This window comes from Cicer arietinum, chromosome 3 (assembly GCF_000331145.2).
Source record: "Cicer arietinum cultivar CDC Frontier isolate Library 1 chromosome 3, Cicar.CDCFrontier_v2.0, whole genome shotgun sequence".
NCBI classification, from domain to species: Eukaryota; Viridiplantae; Streptophyta; class Magnoliopsida; order Fabales; family Fabaceae; genus Cicer; species Cicer arietinum.
This window is the reverse complement of record NC_021162.2, coordinates 32689914-32706075: the sequence shown is the minus strand read 5'-3', so window position 1 is coordinate 32706075 and position 16162 is coordinate 32689914. Positions and strand designations below refer to the sequence as shown.

At 34.1% G+C, this 16162-nt stretch overlaps 1 protein-coding gene and 1 long non-coding RNA gene across 2 annotated transcripts; both read right to left on the bottom strand.

Moving 5' to 3' along the window:
* Window positions 1-325: 325 nt before the first annotated feature.
* Window positions 326-7820, bottom strand: LOC101493715 (uncharacterized). The gene is made up of 3 exons (XM_004513944.4): window positions 7685-7820; window positions 7364-7511; window positions 326-624 (listed from the first exon to the last, which is right to left on the bottom strand). Exons 1-3 carry the CDS (start codon window positions 7737-7739, stop codon window positions 546-548), a joined length of 282 nt encoding a protein of 93 aa, XP_004514001.1. The 5' UTR covers window positions 7740-7820; the 3' UTR covers window positions 326-545.
* Window positions 1151-7355, bottom strand: LOC140919859 (uncharacterized). Its single transcript, XR_012162404.1, has 2 exons — window positions 4831-7355; window positions 1151-4511 (listed from the first exon to the last, which is right to left on the bottom strand). It is a non-coding gene; the product is annotated as an uncharacterized lncRNA (long non-coding RNA).
* Window positions 7821-16162: the final 8342 nt, after the last annotated feature.

Sequence of the window (16162 nt, the reverse complement as noted above, 5' to 3'; positions counted from 1 at the left end):
TGTGTCTAACTAAACTTAAATATCAAATTAAAAATGACACACATGTCCAACAACTCTCACGATGAGTTTATTAGCCTCAAACTCTACTTAATCCAGTTTTGATTACCTTGACATCATGTGTTTAGACTCATTCTTCTTATTTCATCACGTGCCACTCTCTTAATTTACTCAAGAAATAATTTATAATTTTTAAAATAGTATCATTCCATTTTGTCAAAAAATATATTATTATTTATATAGTCTCGAGCGTAAAAAACTTGCTATATGGTGTATCCGATAGTTTGTCATTCTTATAACTTACAAAATAGTATTAAAGATTTTGAGATTGATAACCATACACCGTTAATGTAATTGTTTTCGCACAACCATTTAAACAAATGTCTATTTATGCAATAATATATAATTAGCTATCTATACAGTATCACAGTGATGAAGAGTTGAAGAAATTAAATTTCAAACACCTAAAGTTGAATATCAGATCCATCGGTGAATATTTATAAACTGTGTTTCTGACATACACATCGTGTCGTTGAAATCAAGTAAGTTTAGATTGTAACAGTGCCCTTTCCATCTTGTTTTAACATGTATTCTTTCTTCATTTCCTCCAAGACAGAATCATTGGTGCTGTAAAAGAATTATAGAAAAAAAAATATCAATTCCACATTCATAGCCATCCAGATATATGAACTGCTTCTTCAACAGTTTTACAACATACAATGCTAGTTGTATAGGTTATTAACCATACGATCACCAGCACAGATATAGACAATAGACAAATCAAATTCAAATAAAAACATGTTCAACAAACAACAATGCAAATATTTAGACCCTATTTAGATGAACAACTTAATTAATAGCATAAATTCTTATCATATAAGTGCTTATACAAAAATTATTTCTAAAACAAAAGATAAAATAAAGTCAAATTATTTTCATATAAGTTATAAGTTGTTTCAACAAATTTAAGGCTATGTCATAAACTGTTTTCATAAACTCTCCCAAATAGTCTCACAAGTGCTCAAATATGCCCTTATTCATGGTTCTCCCGTTTGATAAGAGATTTAGGAAGGAAACTTACAAGTTTTGCCTAGATGTTGGAACAAATGCAATCGAAACCAACAGTGAATTGACAAAAAGTAAATGAAGAAAGTAAAAGGCAAAATACTTTCATATTTTATTACTACAACCCTAAATTGTTTATATAGGAAAAAAATTACAATAGTAATACTAAGTAATAATGATAGAATCACAAAATAAAAATAAACAGAATAATATAAAATAAAAGAGAATTATATCTGATTTTTCTTGATTCTTCAACACTCCCTCTCAAGTTGGTGCATAGATATCTGTCATGCCCAACTTGACTATAAGTCGCTCAAAATTGGGTCTTGCCAAACTTTTTGTCAAGATATCAGCAGTTTGCTGTTTGGAAGTCACAAATGGCAGACATTAATTTTAGCATCAATTTTTTCTTTTATGAAATGGCGGTCAATCTCAATGTGCTTGGTTTTATCATGTTGTACAGGGTTGTGAGTTATACTTATTGCTGTTTTGCTATCGCAGAACAATTGTTTCTTTTATGAAATGGTGGTCAATCTCAATTTTAAGGGTGAGCGAACTTTCATTTTCAGTTCGTCCAAGATTTACAAATTAACAAAAGTTCACAGATTCATTGAGCCATTGCTATGAATTCAGCTTCTGCCCTGCTTCGAGTAACAACCCCTTGTTTCTTACTTCTCCAAGTGACTAAATTTACCAAAACATAGGCGCAATATCCAGTAGTGGATTTTCTATCAGTAACTGATCTTGCCCAATCAACATCTGTAAATATAGAGGCTTCTCTATCATTAGTTTTCTTGAAGTACAAACCCTTTCCAGGATTGGATTTCAAGTACCTTAAGATCCGATAAACTGCCTCCAAGTGTTCTTCATAGGGAGAATGCATGAATTGCCTTACAATACTCACAGAGAAAACGATGTCAGGTCTAGTGGGGGCTAGATAAATAAGTTCTCCAACCAACCTCTGGTTGGTATCTTCCAATCTCAACAGGAACACTGCCTTTCTCCCAAAGTTTAGCATTTAATTCCATAGGAGTATTTGCTGGTCTACACCCACTCATCCCAGTTTCTTCCAAGAAATCTATGATGTATTTCCTTTGAGAAACAATAATTCCCTCTTTGAGCGAGCAACTTCCATACCAAGAAAATATTTAAGCGTGTAAAATATTTGATCTCAAATTCTTTTGTCAAATTTTTCTTCAATCTTTCCATCTCAACAATGTCATCTCTTGTGAGAATAATATCATCTACATATACAATTAGAATTGCAATTTTACCAACATTAGAGAACTTCATGAACACCGTATGGTCAATTGTCCCTGCATATATCCTTGCCTTTTGACAGACCGAGTGAATTTTTCAAACCAAACCCTTGGGGATCGCTTGAGACCATTAAGGGATTTTTGTAGTTCGCACACATTTGAACCAAACTTATCTTCAAAGCCAGGTGAACTATCCATGTATACTTCCTCCTCCAAATCACCATTCAGGAAAGCATTTTTCACATCAATTTGGTTAAGAGACCAATCTAAATTCACTGCCAAAGACAAGAAAACTCCTATAGTGTTTAATTTGGCAATAGGAGCAAAAGTCTCTAAGTAATCATTGTCATATGTCTGCGTAAACCCTTTAGCAACCAAGCGTGACTTGTATCTTTCAATTGTGTTATCAGAATTATATTTCACAGTAAATACCCATTTACAGCCAACGGTATTCTTTCTTGTAGGTAACGTCACGAGTCTCCATGTTTGATTCTTCTCAAGAGCTCTCATCTTCTCAAGAAAAGCTTCCTTTCACTTTGGAATTTTTAGAGTCTCATGTATATTTTTTGGAATTTCTACAACCGACAACTTAGAGGTAAATGCAGCAAATGAAGAAGACAATTTTGAGTATGACAAATAATTAGACAAAGAATATTTAGTGCATGATTTAACAGACTTTCTAATTACAATAGGAAGGTCTATATCAGGATACTCGACATGACTCTTAAGAGAAAAAAGAAGACTTACCTGTATCAAGATGATGTGTTGGATTATATATTTGTTCAGAATCTTGGAATGGTCGGAGAATGGGTCATTCATTTTTTTGTTTATGGTTTCTTCTTTCAAAGACATTTCCCTTCAAAGTAGGGTCAATGGTAAAACATGCTTTGTGTCTCTTTATCTGAGTTATTATGTTGTGGCATTTCAGGTGGTCCTTCGTTATTATTGAGATCAAGAATTTAATCATTGTGATTTTGATTTGAAATTGTCTCCCTTGAATCTATTGAAACCTCATTCATAAGTGGATTGAGTCCCAATATGGAATCTTGGACATTTTCTTTTGGTGCATCAATATAAGCCTCAGAATTTAGTGACAACACTATATCACTTAAAGTAATGATATTTTCAAAAGTAAAAGATGAATTTTCATTAAAATTTCCCCCTGAAGATGAATGTCAATAAAAAATGGTTGATTTTCAACAAAAGTAACATCCATGGTTACAAAAAATCTTTTTGATTTTAGTTCAAAATACCAATACCCCTTCTGAGTAGGAAAGTAACCAGTAAACACACATTTTATTGCTCGTGGCTCGAGTTTAACAAGTTGTTTAACAAAAGCAGTGCAACCAAAAACTTTTAGTGACAAATCAGCAAAGACACTAGTCAAAGAAAAATAATTTCGAAAAACATCAAGAGGGGTATGAAAATCTAAAACTTTAGATGGCTTTCGATTAATTAAATATGATCCAGTTAAAACAACTTCACCCCACAAATATTTTGGAACCTTATTTACAAATAGTAAAGCTCTAGCAACCTTAAGAAGATGTCTATTCTTTCTCTCGGCAATTCCATTTTGTTGGGGTGTATTAACACAAGAATTTTGATGAACAACCCCATTTGCAAGAAAAAAAATCGGACAAAAGTATATTAAAATATTATTTATTATTGTCACTTCTGAAGACTTGAATATTTGTTTGGTATTGAGTGTGCACCATTTTAAAGAAATTTTTGACAACCTGTCCAACTTCCGATTTTTCTTTCAATAGATAAACCCAACAAATTCTAATATGATCATCAATAAAAGTTATTAACCATTTTTTATTAAAAAATGTGTTTATTCTATTAGGACCCTAAACATCACTATGAATAATTGCAAACGGTTTTGATTGTTTATATGGTTGTGTAGAAAAAGAAGAATGGCGATGTTTAGCAAATTAACAAGTTTCACAATGAAATAAAGACGGATCCTTCTTAGAAAATAATTTAGGAAACAAATGTTTCAAATTACGGAAAACTAGGATGTCCTAACCGTAAATGCCATAACATAATATCATCATTATTAGAAGAAACAAAAATAGATTTAAAGCAGGTACTCGTTTTTGGTTGGTCTTTGAAGTCGAGTCCATTGTCAAGATAATAGAGTTCTCCACTCTCCTTAGCATTGTCAATCATCTTCCCCGTGCTCAAATCCTTAAAGATGCAATGAGAATGAAAGAAGTTAGCTTGACAATTTATATCATTTGTTAATTTAGTAATGGATAACAGATTACATGATAAATTGAGAACATGTAAGACATCTTTTAAGGTTAACACAGGTGACAGAATAACAGAACATTTCCCTGCAATGGCTGAAAGAGAGCCATCTGCAATTTTAATTTTGTGTTACCTGAACAAGGACTATAAGAAGAAAACAAACTCGACTCCTCAGTCATATGATCAGTAGCACTGGAATCGATAATCCAAGTATGGCTGGGAGTGACACTAAGTAGAGCATTATTCGGAAAATTACCTCTCTGAGCTATAGAGCAAGAAGGAGTTTGAGACTCAAGGCGTTTGTACAATTAATCTAATTGTTCCTTGGTGAAAGGAGATGGGCTTGAAAGAGACTGCTTCTCTTGATCAGAAGTACAAGCTTGGAGGGCATGACCTTCATTTCCTCATTTTTTCTTCCAATTTAGAGGTTTTCCATGGAGCTTCCAACATGTATCACATGTGTGCCATGGACGTTCGCAATGTTCGCACCATGGTTTCTTGCCATCTCTCTTCCCATCTTCATTTTTAGTGACTAGGGCAGCGCTTTCAACCTCAACATAATTTTTTTCATTGAGTTTTCTGGATTTCAACCTTGAGGGCATTAGAAGTTCCTTCATGGCCAAAAAATTTGGAAAAACCATTGTTAGATAAATCATTTCAGCCGCCGCCTGGGCCGCTGCCACTGCCTTAACCAATAATGTCGGCACTGCTGACTACTTCTAATTTTTCACCCAAACCATCGTTGTTGCCGCCGCCGCTACCCATAAGGGTTGTCTTCCATAGAATATTGTGTATAAAAACGGGTCGGGTCGACCCTTTAGCTCAGTTGGTTATAGCGTATGGCGGTTAACCAAAAGGGAGGTTCCACCCTTTTAGTTTTGGATCCCCAAAACCACTGGGTTGTGGAATCCTAACAAATAGCTCTTGATACCATGAAGAAAGTAAAAGGCAAAATACTTTCATATTTTATTACTACAGTCCCAAGCTGTTTATATAGGGAAAAAATTATAATAGTAATACTGAGTAATAATGATAGAATCATAAAATAAAAATAAACAAAATAATATAAAATAAAAGAGAATCAAATATGATTTTCCTTGATTCTTCGACAGTAAACAATAAGAAGGCCTACATTGCAATCAATTTTACCATCTGGCCAACAAGCTTGTTATATGTCAACTTTTTTGTTTCCATGATTTCAAAATTACTAAAGATGAAACAAAGAAAAAGAAAAAAGAGAGTCAGTTTATAATGTCAACCAAATCAGTCAGTTATGCTTTTGCTATTTCACATTTCAATGAAATTTGACAACACAAGTATCTTCTTAAGCTGTGAAAGAGCTGTAACGACTAGACCAATCTGGCATATCTGAATGAAACCGGCATAAGTGTAAATACTGTTTAGCAAAATTAAAGTGAATAATACGCTTTATTGTTACCACCTTCCAATTGGCCAGAACTGAATATTTTCCTAAATCATCAAAAGAACCAAATCTTCACAGTAGAAACAACTACCATGCATGTGTGTGTGCCCATAACTAGAAGTTTCTCCTTCTCAGGATCTACAATGTAGCAGAACCTCACAGCTAGAACAGAAACATCAATGTCTCGTGAACATAATCTACTTGGGAAAAAGGAAGTTTACTAGCATGCACAAGACAAAGAAATGATGTATCTTATTAAATTTTCAGCATTTATGAAAGTATCATAGATGTTGATAAGAAAGGAAATCAATACAGTAAGACATGTCACTAAGCATAAACTAAGAGTGATAGCCAACCCTGCTAAAATGCTTTATGAATTCAAATATTCAACTATTTTATGTTAAAAATTCATAGCAACACCAAGAGATGCAGATTCAAGGCATAAAGGGATGAGGATAACCATACAACACAGAGGACAGAAAATGATTACATTCCTTAGCATCAAAATATGCATTTGACAACAATAGCAATGTTAGAATAGAAGTCTTTGCACACTAGAAGAGATCACCAATCAAACAATCATATCCTATCATAAATCAAGTACTATGATAGACCATTTCAATCAAAACTCTTAATAGTTTGAGCTACAATCTTCCTTGATCATCCTCTACTTCTAATTATTTTCCTACAACCTCAAGGCCGGCCAAGGGTAAGGCCTATGAAGCCTTTTTGCTTTAGGCCCGTAACCCAACCCACTCAACCCCACCCGAATTCAACAATATTTTTTTAAATGGTAAACACAATTCATATACATGGTTAATGCAGATCAATAAGTGGTTAATGAATAATGAGTATATCAAGATACCGATTAACCACGATTTTAGGTGTCCCACTCCATGTAGATTTGAACACTTGATAATCAAGATTAATCACGTCTAATACATCTTTATAAACCAATTTTAACACTTCATTAACACGTGTGAGCTTCTTTAACCATTTACAAATTTTTCAAATTTCGGTGTCCGAAATAACATTACTACTACTGTAAAGAGATGCATTTGACTTATCTACAATGTCAAGGGACAAAACCCCAATTTTCTTTATTTTCCACAAAACAAAAAGCAAGAATTAGTTAAATCAAACGAAGCAATCAATCAAAAGAACACAGCCTATAATCATGAAGTTCAACCGGAACATATAAATAAAGTCCAAATGAAAAGTTTACCCTCAAACCATACTGTCTATCCTCGAGGGTCTGCCCACTTATCATCCAATATGAGTCATACTCAACACCATAAACAAACCAATAACTAAATTAAATGAACCAATCAATCCAAAAAATCTAGTATTTCATAAGACAACTTACAATTGATGAAGACAATTATTCAACTCTTTAGCTTGTTTACGACATTGCCAAACAACTGAAAGTGTTCTCCCCAAAGCACATTCAGCATATTTCTTTGTATAATCATCACACTCTTTAAGTGCTTTTTGCTTCATTTTGCTTCGTAAAGCTGCAAAATTGATGATGGCCCACGAAATCAATTTCACTTTTAAACATTTTTTATCTTAATTTAAATGCCATTTGAATTAAACCCATTTCTTTTTCTTCTTCCTAAAAACTGAAATCTTTTTTAATGAAGAAAATTAGAGTTTAATTTAGGGTTTAGAAGGTTTAGTATGATACCTTCTTCGACTTTCTTCTTGACGTGATTCTCGCGTGCCTCTTGAACGTAACCCATTTAGGTTTCAGAATCAAAACAACTCTATCAGATCAATGTTCAGGCTTATTGTAATTTTTTTTTACTCATTTTTTATTTTCTATTATAAATTATAATTAAGTTTTTCGAATATTTCAAAATATTATACTAATGTCCTGTCAAAAAAAAAATATTAGGGTAACGCCCCATATTTTTTTTTAAATATTAAAAAATGAAATATATTAAAAAATTAATTAATTAAAAAAAAGTATATATTCAAATGAAATATATTCACTGCAAACTCAAAAAACTCATTGACTCCATTTGCATATTTTTTGACAATCGATTAACCGACATCCATTTCCGGTCCATATTATATGACCTATATAAATGCATTTACACAACTAATAAGCTACTGATAACATTATACCAATATATAGTACACATATCTAATATTGGAAAATGGAAACCAAGGTCCAAGTCTAATTTCAAAACAGAACAGATCAACAAATTTCAAAAAAGAATAGATTTTATATGATTTATTATATAACAATTTATTAGTTTTAGTGACAACAACAAGTTAATAAATACAGTACATGAGACAACGTATCCAATTTTTTATAAAGGAAGAACAGTAGATGACCGCACATTACGTAGAGGAGAGGAGGGTTCCCAGAGTAGAGGAGATGAGGATTCGTAAATTTGTTTTTATTTATTTAAAGTAAATTATTTTTATTTAAAGGGAATGATTTTACAGCGCTTGTGTAATAAGCGCTCTAATAGGTCCTTTAATTATGTGAAAGCGCAAGGCTTTTACAACGCTTTCACAAAAAGCGCCTTAAAAGTCATGTAACATAAGGTGGGAGCGCTACATTTTACCGCGATTGTGTTTAAAGCACTCTAATAGTGTTGTAAAAGCTATGGGAGAGAGCTTCAATTTACAGCGCTTTTACAAAAAGCGCTGTAAAAGGGTTGTAAGCATTATGTGCAAGCGCTATATGACCCTACAACAACACTTTTTCTACAGCGCTGTTGTATCCTCCATTATTTTTTAAAAATTCTACAACAGTGTTTGTATTTAATAAACGCTTTAAAAGACGCGCTATAAAATGTCATTTTTGACGTAGTGATATTTACAAAGGCTTTTAATCAATATTATCTTTTGACTTTATTCATTTTATTCATGTATGATATAAGGTGAGTTCTATTTATTATAATGGTGATTGCAAATTTCACATTCTTGTGTTGGCACTCTGTTTTATGAGAATAGAACTACATTGTTATACTTCAGTGCAATTTTTTTTCCATTTTTGATTTTGCGACATGGTTCTTTTTTACCATGTTCTTAAACCTTCACCAAGCAGACATGGTTAGTACAAAGTATCATAGCTTGTGGTTAGTACTTATGATAGCTCAAGTCTCGTAGTTATTTTTGCATTCTATTGAGAAATCAAGCTATGGTACAACTATTTGTTAGACATATTTTTTAATGACTAAATTGGCTTATGCATTTTTTAATGTAAGAATGGTCATTGAATCATATAGACAATCATTATGTATAATGAACAAAATCTTAATTCATTGAGACTATTGCATGAATTGAACGAACTACATTGTCTAAGAATAAAAACAAATTAGAATTAGCCGAATGAAGATAAAAGATGAAGAAAAAAAATCTCAATTCATTGAAACTAATGTACTTATGAAATGAACTACATTGTCTAATAATCAAAATGGATTAGAATTAGCATAGTGATGACAAAATTGATCAAAATCTAAATCAAATGAGACTACTAGAATTATTGGATGAACTTTATTTCCTAAGAACCATAATGTGTTAGAATTTTCCAAATGATAAATAAAAAGATCAAAATATTAATTCATTTAGACTATTGCACTTATTGGATAAAGTACATTGGCTAAGAATTAAAATGAATTACCATCAATCGGTTGAAGTCAAAAATGTTAATCCATTAACACTATTGTACTTGTTGAATTAATAACATTGGTTTGTTGAATTAATAACATTGGTTAATGTAACACCCCGATTTTTAATAGCGCGAGTGTATTTTTTTTTAAACAAATTCAAATTCATGAATATCAAAGAAATAACGAAAGAAATACTTTTTGGATAAATATTTAAGTCTTAACGTAACGACAAAAGTCAACAAATATTTACAAGCAGCGGAATAGTTTTCGAAATAAAAATCCAAAGTATTTAAACATCAAAATACACTGGGGCTATGAGGCCTATCAGACATAGCTCATACCCCTGGGATATTCTCGGCAGACACCTGTACAAAAGTACTGCCCCAAGAATTTTAACTCCCCCACGTCACATCAAAAAGTGGTAGATGGATCCATCAAAATAAAAATCTAGCTGACAATATGTGGTATAGGTATAGTCTTCCAAATTAAAATAAATACATCCACGAAAGAAAGACATATATCCCCTATACAACCATCTAATCTGATCATGCTTCAAAAAACTATACAATCCGGGTGATCTCCACTCGCCCTGCAAGATCCTTCTGACACAGCACCGGTCAGATATGTCTAACTACGTGTACATCTCTAGGGTACTACTCGGTAGGACGATCCTGATTCTCATCTGAGGGCAAAACCCATATTTCCACACTAATTGTAAAGGTCACCAACCAAAATTAACAAATATCACTTAGCATTTAAATGTTAAATACACAAAATAACCTTTCATCTTAGAATACTCCTTGAAAGGGTTTTCATATGCCAAACATGCATAATCAAAGTTGAAAAATGAAGTTTTTAATAAAACTGCAATGTCGTATTCGAATATATCATCCTTGTATTCAAATACAGCGTTATTTCATAAGTCAGTAGCAAAAACAGCACATATGTAGTCGACTACGAGACAGGATGTAGTCGAATACGAGACAGGATGTCAGCAGCAAAAACAGCACCACTGTATTCGAATACAACATTCTTGTAGTCGAATACAATGTTGTTTCTGAAGTCAGTAGCCAAATCAGGACATCTGTATTCAAATACATCCTTCTTGTATTCGAATACACATCAGAAAAAGTGTAGAAATCAGTTTTGAAACATTTCGAAAAGGTTTCGCAATCAATCAACACTTACAACAAATCCAAAACAATCACACTTAGCAATTAAGGCACAATCACAACAACAACTGAGTATACACACACAATCATAACATTAAATCAAACATGACTCGCGTGCCACGCACCCTAAATGCAATGCGTATATGCCAAAATGCATGGACTCGGAATTTCAAACCAAACCTTCCTCGAAGGGGCGTAAATCATAATTGTACCACGTATCACAGGCCTTGTACTAAATTACCGAGGTGCCACCTATCACGGGTCAAGACGATTTACTAAAAACGTAAATCGTAAATGTACCGCCTATCACAGGCCAGTAGTACTATTTACCGAGTTGCCACCTATCACGAGTCAGCACAATTTACAAAAATGTGTAATCTATCACAGACCTTCACGACACGATAATCCCCGCAAGGATAAGATGAACCAACATATCACATGGAATCATCTTGTGGCCCATCCGATCGCCATGTACTATGAAATGCATGAGCATACTTTGAATCTTTCCACAACAGTCATTAAGTAAATGCAGCTATTAAAAGATTCATCATTTTTAATATTCATTTAACACTAATGATTTTCAAATTCACACAGAGCATACTCAAACATTTATTTTCCACCACCATACATCAAATTTAATCCACAATTCACATTAAATTCGATCAATTCAAATTCCACAAAAACCACACCAAGCTCAATCATCAATCACCCAAATATTTCCACAACTTTCAAACATAAATCATGTCAAATTAGTTTTCACAAACCACTCCTCAAACACATCAAATTTAATTTCATCAAAACACACATAAATGAATTAAATTCCTTTCTCACAAAATCACACATCCATTTCACAAAATTCCAACTCCACAAATACACATATAGCATCCTATATGGAAACTAAAAATTTGGAAGGAGCCCTTACCTTAACAGTAGCTTTAACGAGCGATTATGGTACCGCGAACAATTCCGATAAAATATCCGCTCGCGTCGTCGCTTCCAAAGTTAGTTCACTAGCTTCGTAGCGGGAAGATGAACACTTTTCCCTTCTATCTCTTCGTGAAATAAAGCTTAATTCTAGAAGAAACGTGGAGGTTTGTATTTGATGGTTTTGAAATCACCAACATCGTTTTCGAATATGAGAAGAAGAATGAAGCTGAGAGATCCTTGCTTTCTTACCCACCAAGCCTTGGGTTTCTTTTCTTGAAGAAAAAGGAAGCAAACGAAAATGAAGAAGAAGGAAGAAAATGGAGTTCTTTGCGAGTCAGAGAGGGAGAAATTATTTCTTCCCTTTTCTTTTCTCTTGTTTTCTTTCAGTTTTCCTTTCTTTCTTTTTCCTTCCTTTCCTTTTCTTTCATTTTCCTTTTCTTTCTTTATATATATATATAACAAATATCTAAAAAAATATCTAGATATTTATCAAAATTACCATTTCACCTATAACTTCTCAAACCACTTTTTTAGAAAAATATCTTCTCTCGCTGCAATTGAATTGGCAGAAGAATTTTTTCTGGAAAAAGCTGCATCTCAGAAAATTTTCTTTTCGACAAAAGATTCTTTGTAAATAAATAGAATTATTCCTCGACAAATAAATTTAATCAGGGCTCCAAAAATATATTTTTGACATTAAACTCACAAAATATTAATAACTTGGCTAAAAAGCCTCAGAGTTCAACATAAAAGCACACCAAAATACAATAATTACAAATTAAAATCAAGGGTCTTACAGTTAAGAACAAAAATAGAATAGTTCGAGTGAACACCTAAATCACCAAAATCAAATCCACTAGGACTATTGCCCTTATTAGATGAACTACATGGGCTATGAACCAAAATAGATTAGAATTCAATGAGTGAAGCCCAAAATGATCCAAATAGGTTAGAATTAGCCAAGTGAAGACTAAAGATGAACAAAACCTTAATTAAGTGATATTGTTACACTTATTAGGTGAACTACACTGGCTAAGAATGAAAAAGAATAAGAATTTGCCAAATGAAGACCAAAATGAGCTAAATCTTAATCTGTAACACCCCGTTATTCCTTCTTGGCGGCATGGTTTCCTATAAAACCATCATCAAGTAGAGTCTTAACACTACTTCAAATAATTCCAAACTAACGTCCGACTAACAACACACAAATATAATGGACTTGACAACTCAAGTCACCTAAACCGACACATGATCAAATAACAACTCCTAACTTATAGGTCGACCTACAATCTATAACCAAGGTTCCACAGCTCCCAAAGAAAACTAAACCTATGCTCTGATACCACAATGTAACACCCCGTTTTTCAAAGCGAGGGTATATTTTTTTTTCAAAAGAAATTAAAATAAAACAAAGTAAAACAAATGAGGAAATGTCTTTGGATAAATAATTGAGTCATTATAATTTACGCAGCGGAAAAGTTTCTCCAATTATAAATCCAAAACATTTACATAACATCAAATGGTACATGGAACCCATCCAAAGATGATATCAAACTGATAATATTTGTATAAGTACAGTTTTCCAAACTAAAAATACTTCCAACCAAAAAGAAGGACCCCTAGTCCCTATACATCATCCTAATCTGATCATCCTACCAAAAAGCTATACACCCTGAGTAATCTCCACGCGCTCCGTGAGATCCTCCTAACGTAACAGCAGTCAAGCGTTCCCATCTCTATCCCTGTCCGTAGGGTACGAACCAGATCCTCCTAACACAACAGCAGTCAAGCGTTCCCATCTCCATCCCTGTCCGTAGGGTACGAACCAGTAGGGCCGTCCTGACTCTCATCTGAGGGCAAAGCCCAGATTTCCACAATAGTGTAAAGGGTCACCAACCAGAAAATAACAGTTAACACATAGCAATTAAGTTTTTGAATGCTCAAAACAACTTTTTAACTAAGCATGCATCTTAACAGGATTTTCCATGTGCGAAAAGTTCATACAGTACATTGCCAATGAAAATGAAGGTAAAATGCAGTTCTCGATCTCCTAATTAACACATGATAAAACAAAACATGGATAGATTCATGAGCAATTAATCATACAACTAAAAATGAGGATTTTCACTGAGCCAATCGATTGGGCAATCGATTGGGGTGAAGATTTTTAATGAAAACAGAATCCTGGGCTGAATTCAATCGATTGGTAAATCGATTGATTGGTTCCTGAGCCCCTGGTTTCGAGCCAATCGATTTCCTAATCGATTTGGTGAGGGATTCTTAATGAAAACAGAATCCTGGGCTGAATTCAATCGATTGGTAAATCGATTGATTGGTTCCTGAGCCCCTGACTTAAGGCCTAATCGATTGGGCAATCGATTTCTTAACTGATTCCTTTGAAAATTGTTTTCGAAATCGATTGGCTAATCGATTTTGTGAATTGGCCAAGTCCCTGTTTACCCATCCAATCGATTGGGAAATCGATTTCCCTGATCAGTTTTCCAAAAATTCATGAATTAACCTAAGTCATTCCTAATCAAGTTCACCACTTAACACTTAGCAATTTCTACGCGATTACTACGACACACAAAGGTTCGATAACCATCATACTCACACACAATACACAACACATAGCACTTAACACCTTCATCTCAGTTATCACGATAAATCAAAATTCGAATCACTCAATCATAAACTCAAATCAAACATGACTCGCGTGCCAGGCACCCTAATGCAATGCGTATATGCCAAAATGCATGGACTCGGAATTCCAAACCAAAACCCTCCTCGAAGGGCCGTAAATCATAATTGTACCGCCTATCGCAGGCCAAAGTACCAATTACCGAGGTGCCACCTATCACGGGTCAGCACGATTTACTAAAATGCGTAAATCATAAACGTACCACCTATCACGGGTCAGTACAGTTTACCGAGGTGTCACCTATCACGGGTCAACACGATTTACTAAAAGAAAAAGCGGGAATCGTAAATGTACCACCTATCACGGGTCAGTACAGTTTACCGAGGTGTCACCTATCACGGGTCAACACGATTTACTAAAAGAAAAAGCGGGAATCGTAAACGTACCGCCTATCACAGACCAGTACTGTTTACCTAGGTGCCACCTATCACGGGTCAGCACAATTCACCAAAAATGTAAATCGTAAATGTACCACCTATCACGGGTCAGTACAGTTACCATGGTGTCACCTATCACGGGTCAACACGATTTACTAAAATGTAAATCGCAAACGTACAACCTATCACGGGTCCGTACAGTTTACCAAGGTGTCACCTATCACGGGTCGACACAATTTACCAAATGAAATGCATGAGCATACACAGACTCCATTCACAACAATCGTTAAGCAAATGCAGATATTAAAAGATTCCCCATTTTTAATACCCATTTAACTTAAACGACTTTCAAACAACATTAATTAAATAAGTCATTAAGAGATTCCCCGTTCTTAATACCGATTTAACTTAATGATTTTCAAAACAAAACGTTAAGCAAACAGTCATATTAAGAGATTCCCCATTCTTAATACTCATTTACCGAAACGATTTTCAAAAACGATAGTTAAGTAACCGAGACATTAAGAGATTCCCCATTCTCAACGCCCAGTTAACTTAAGCATTTCCCTCAAATACACATTAAGCAAACCGAGGTATTAAAAGATTCCCCATTTTTAATACTCGTTTAACTCTAATGGTTTTCAAATTCCACAGAAACAAATTCAAACATACTTTCACATTCAAACCATAATTCACAACAACCACACCAATTAACAAACATCAAGTTTCATTTACCCATAATCATACACAATGACATTCAAATTCATTTACCACGAAACATTCATCACTATAAACAAAACCTAACTCTTAGGGTTTTACCCGTAACGCACTAGTTTGGTTTTTCCCCAAATCGACACATTTAACCCTAACAATTTCCTTCCCACACAACTACAGATAAGTCCCTAATGCAATCTAGAAGTTTGGAAGGAGCCCTTACCTCAAAGTTAGCTTTATCGAGTGTTTCCGGTTCCGCGAGAAATTCCGGTAAAATCTCCGCTCGCAACGCCGCTTCCAAATTAGTGCACTAGCACCGTAGCACGGAGGTGAGCAACTTTCCCTTCTATCTCTTCGAGGAATGAGGTTTGGATCTAGGAGAAACGGAGGGGTTTGTGTTTAGATCTCAAAAACCGTTTTTCTTCGTTTTCGACTCAAAGAGGAAGAGTGGAGTTACGAAAACCTTGGTCTAACCCTCACCCAACCTTGGGTCACTAGCTTTGAAGAAAAGGAAGCAACGAAAACGAGAAATGGAGAAGGATGGAATTTTGGTTTCACGGTTGGTTGTCTGAGGAAGGAGATGGAAAATTTGGGTTTTCCTTCCTTTCTATTTCTTTCCTTTGTTTTTCCTTTCTTCCTTTTTCC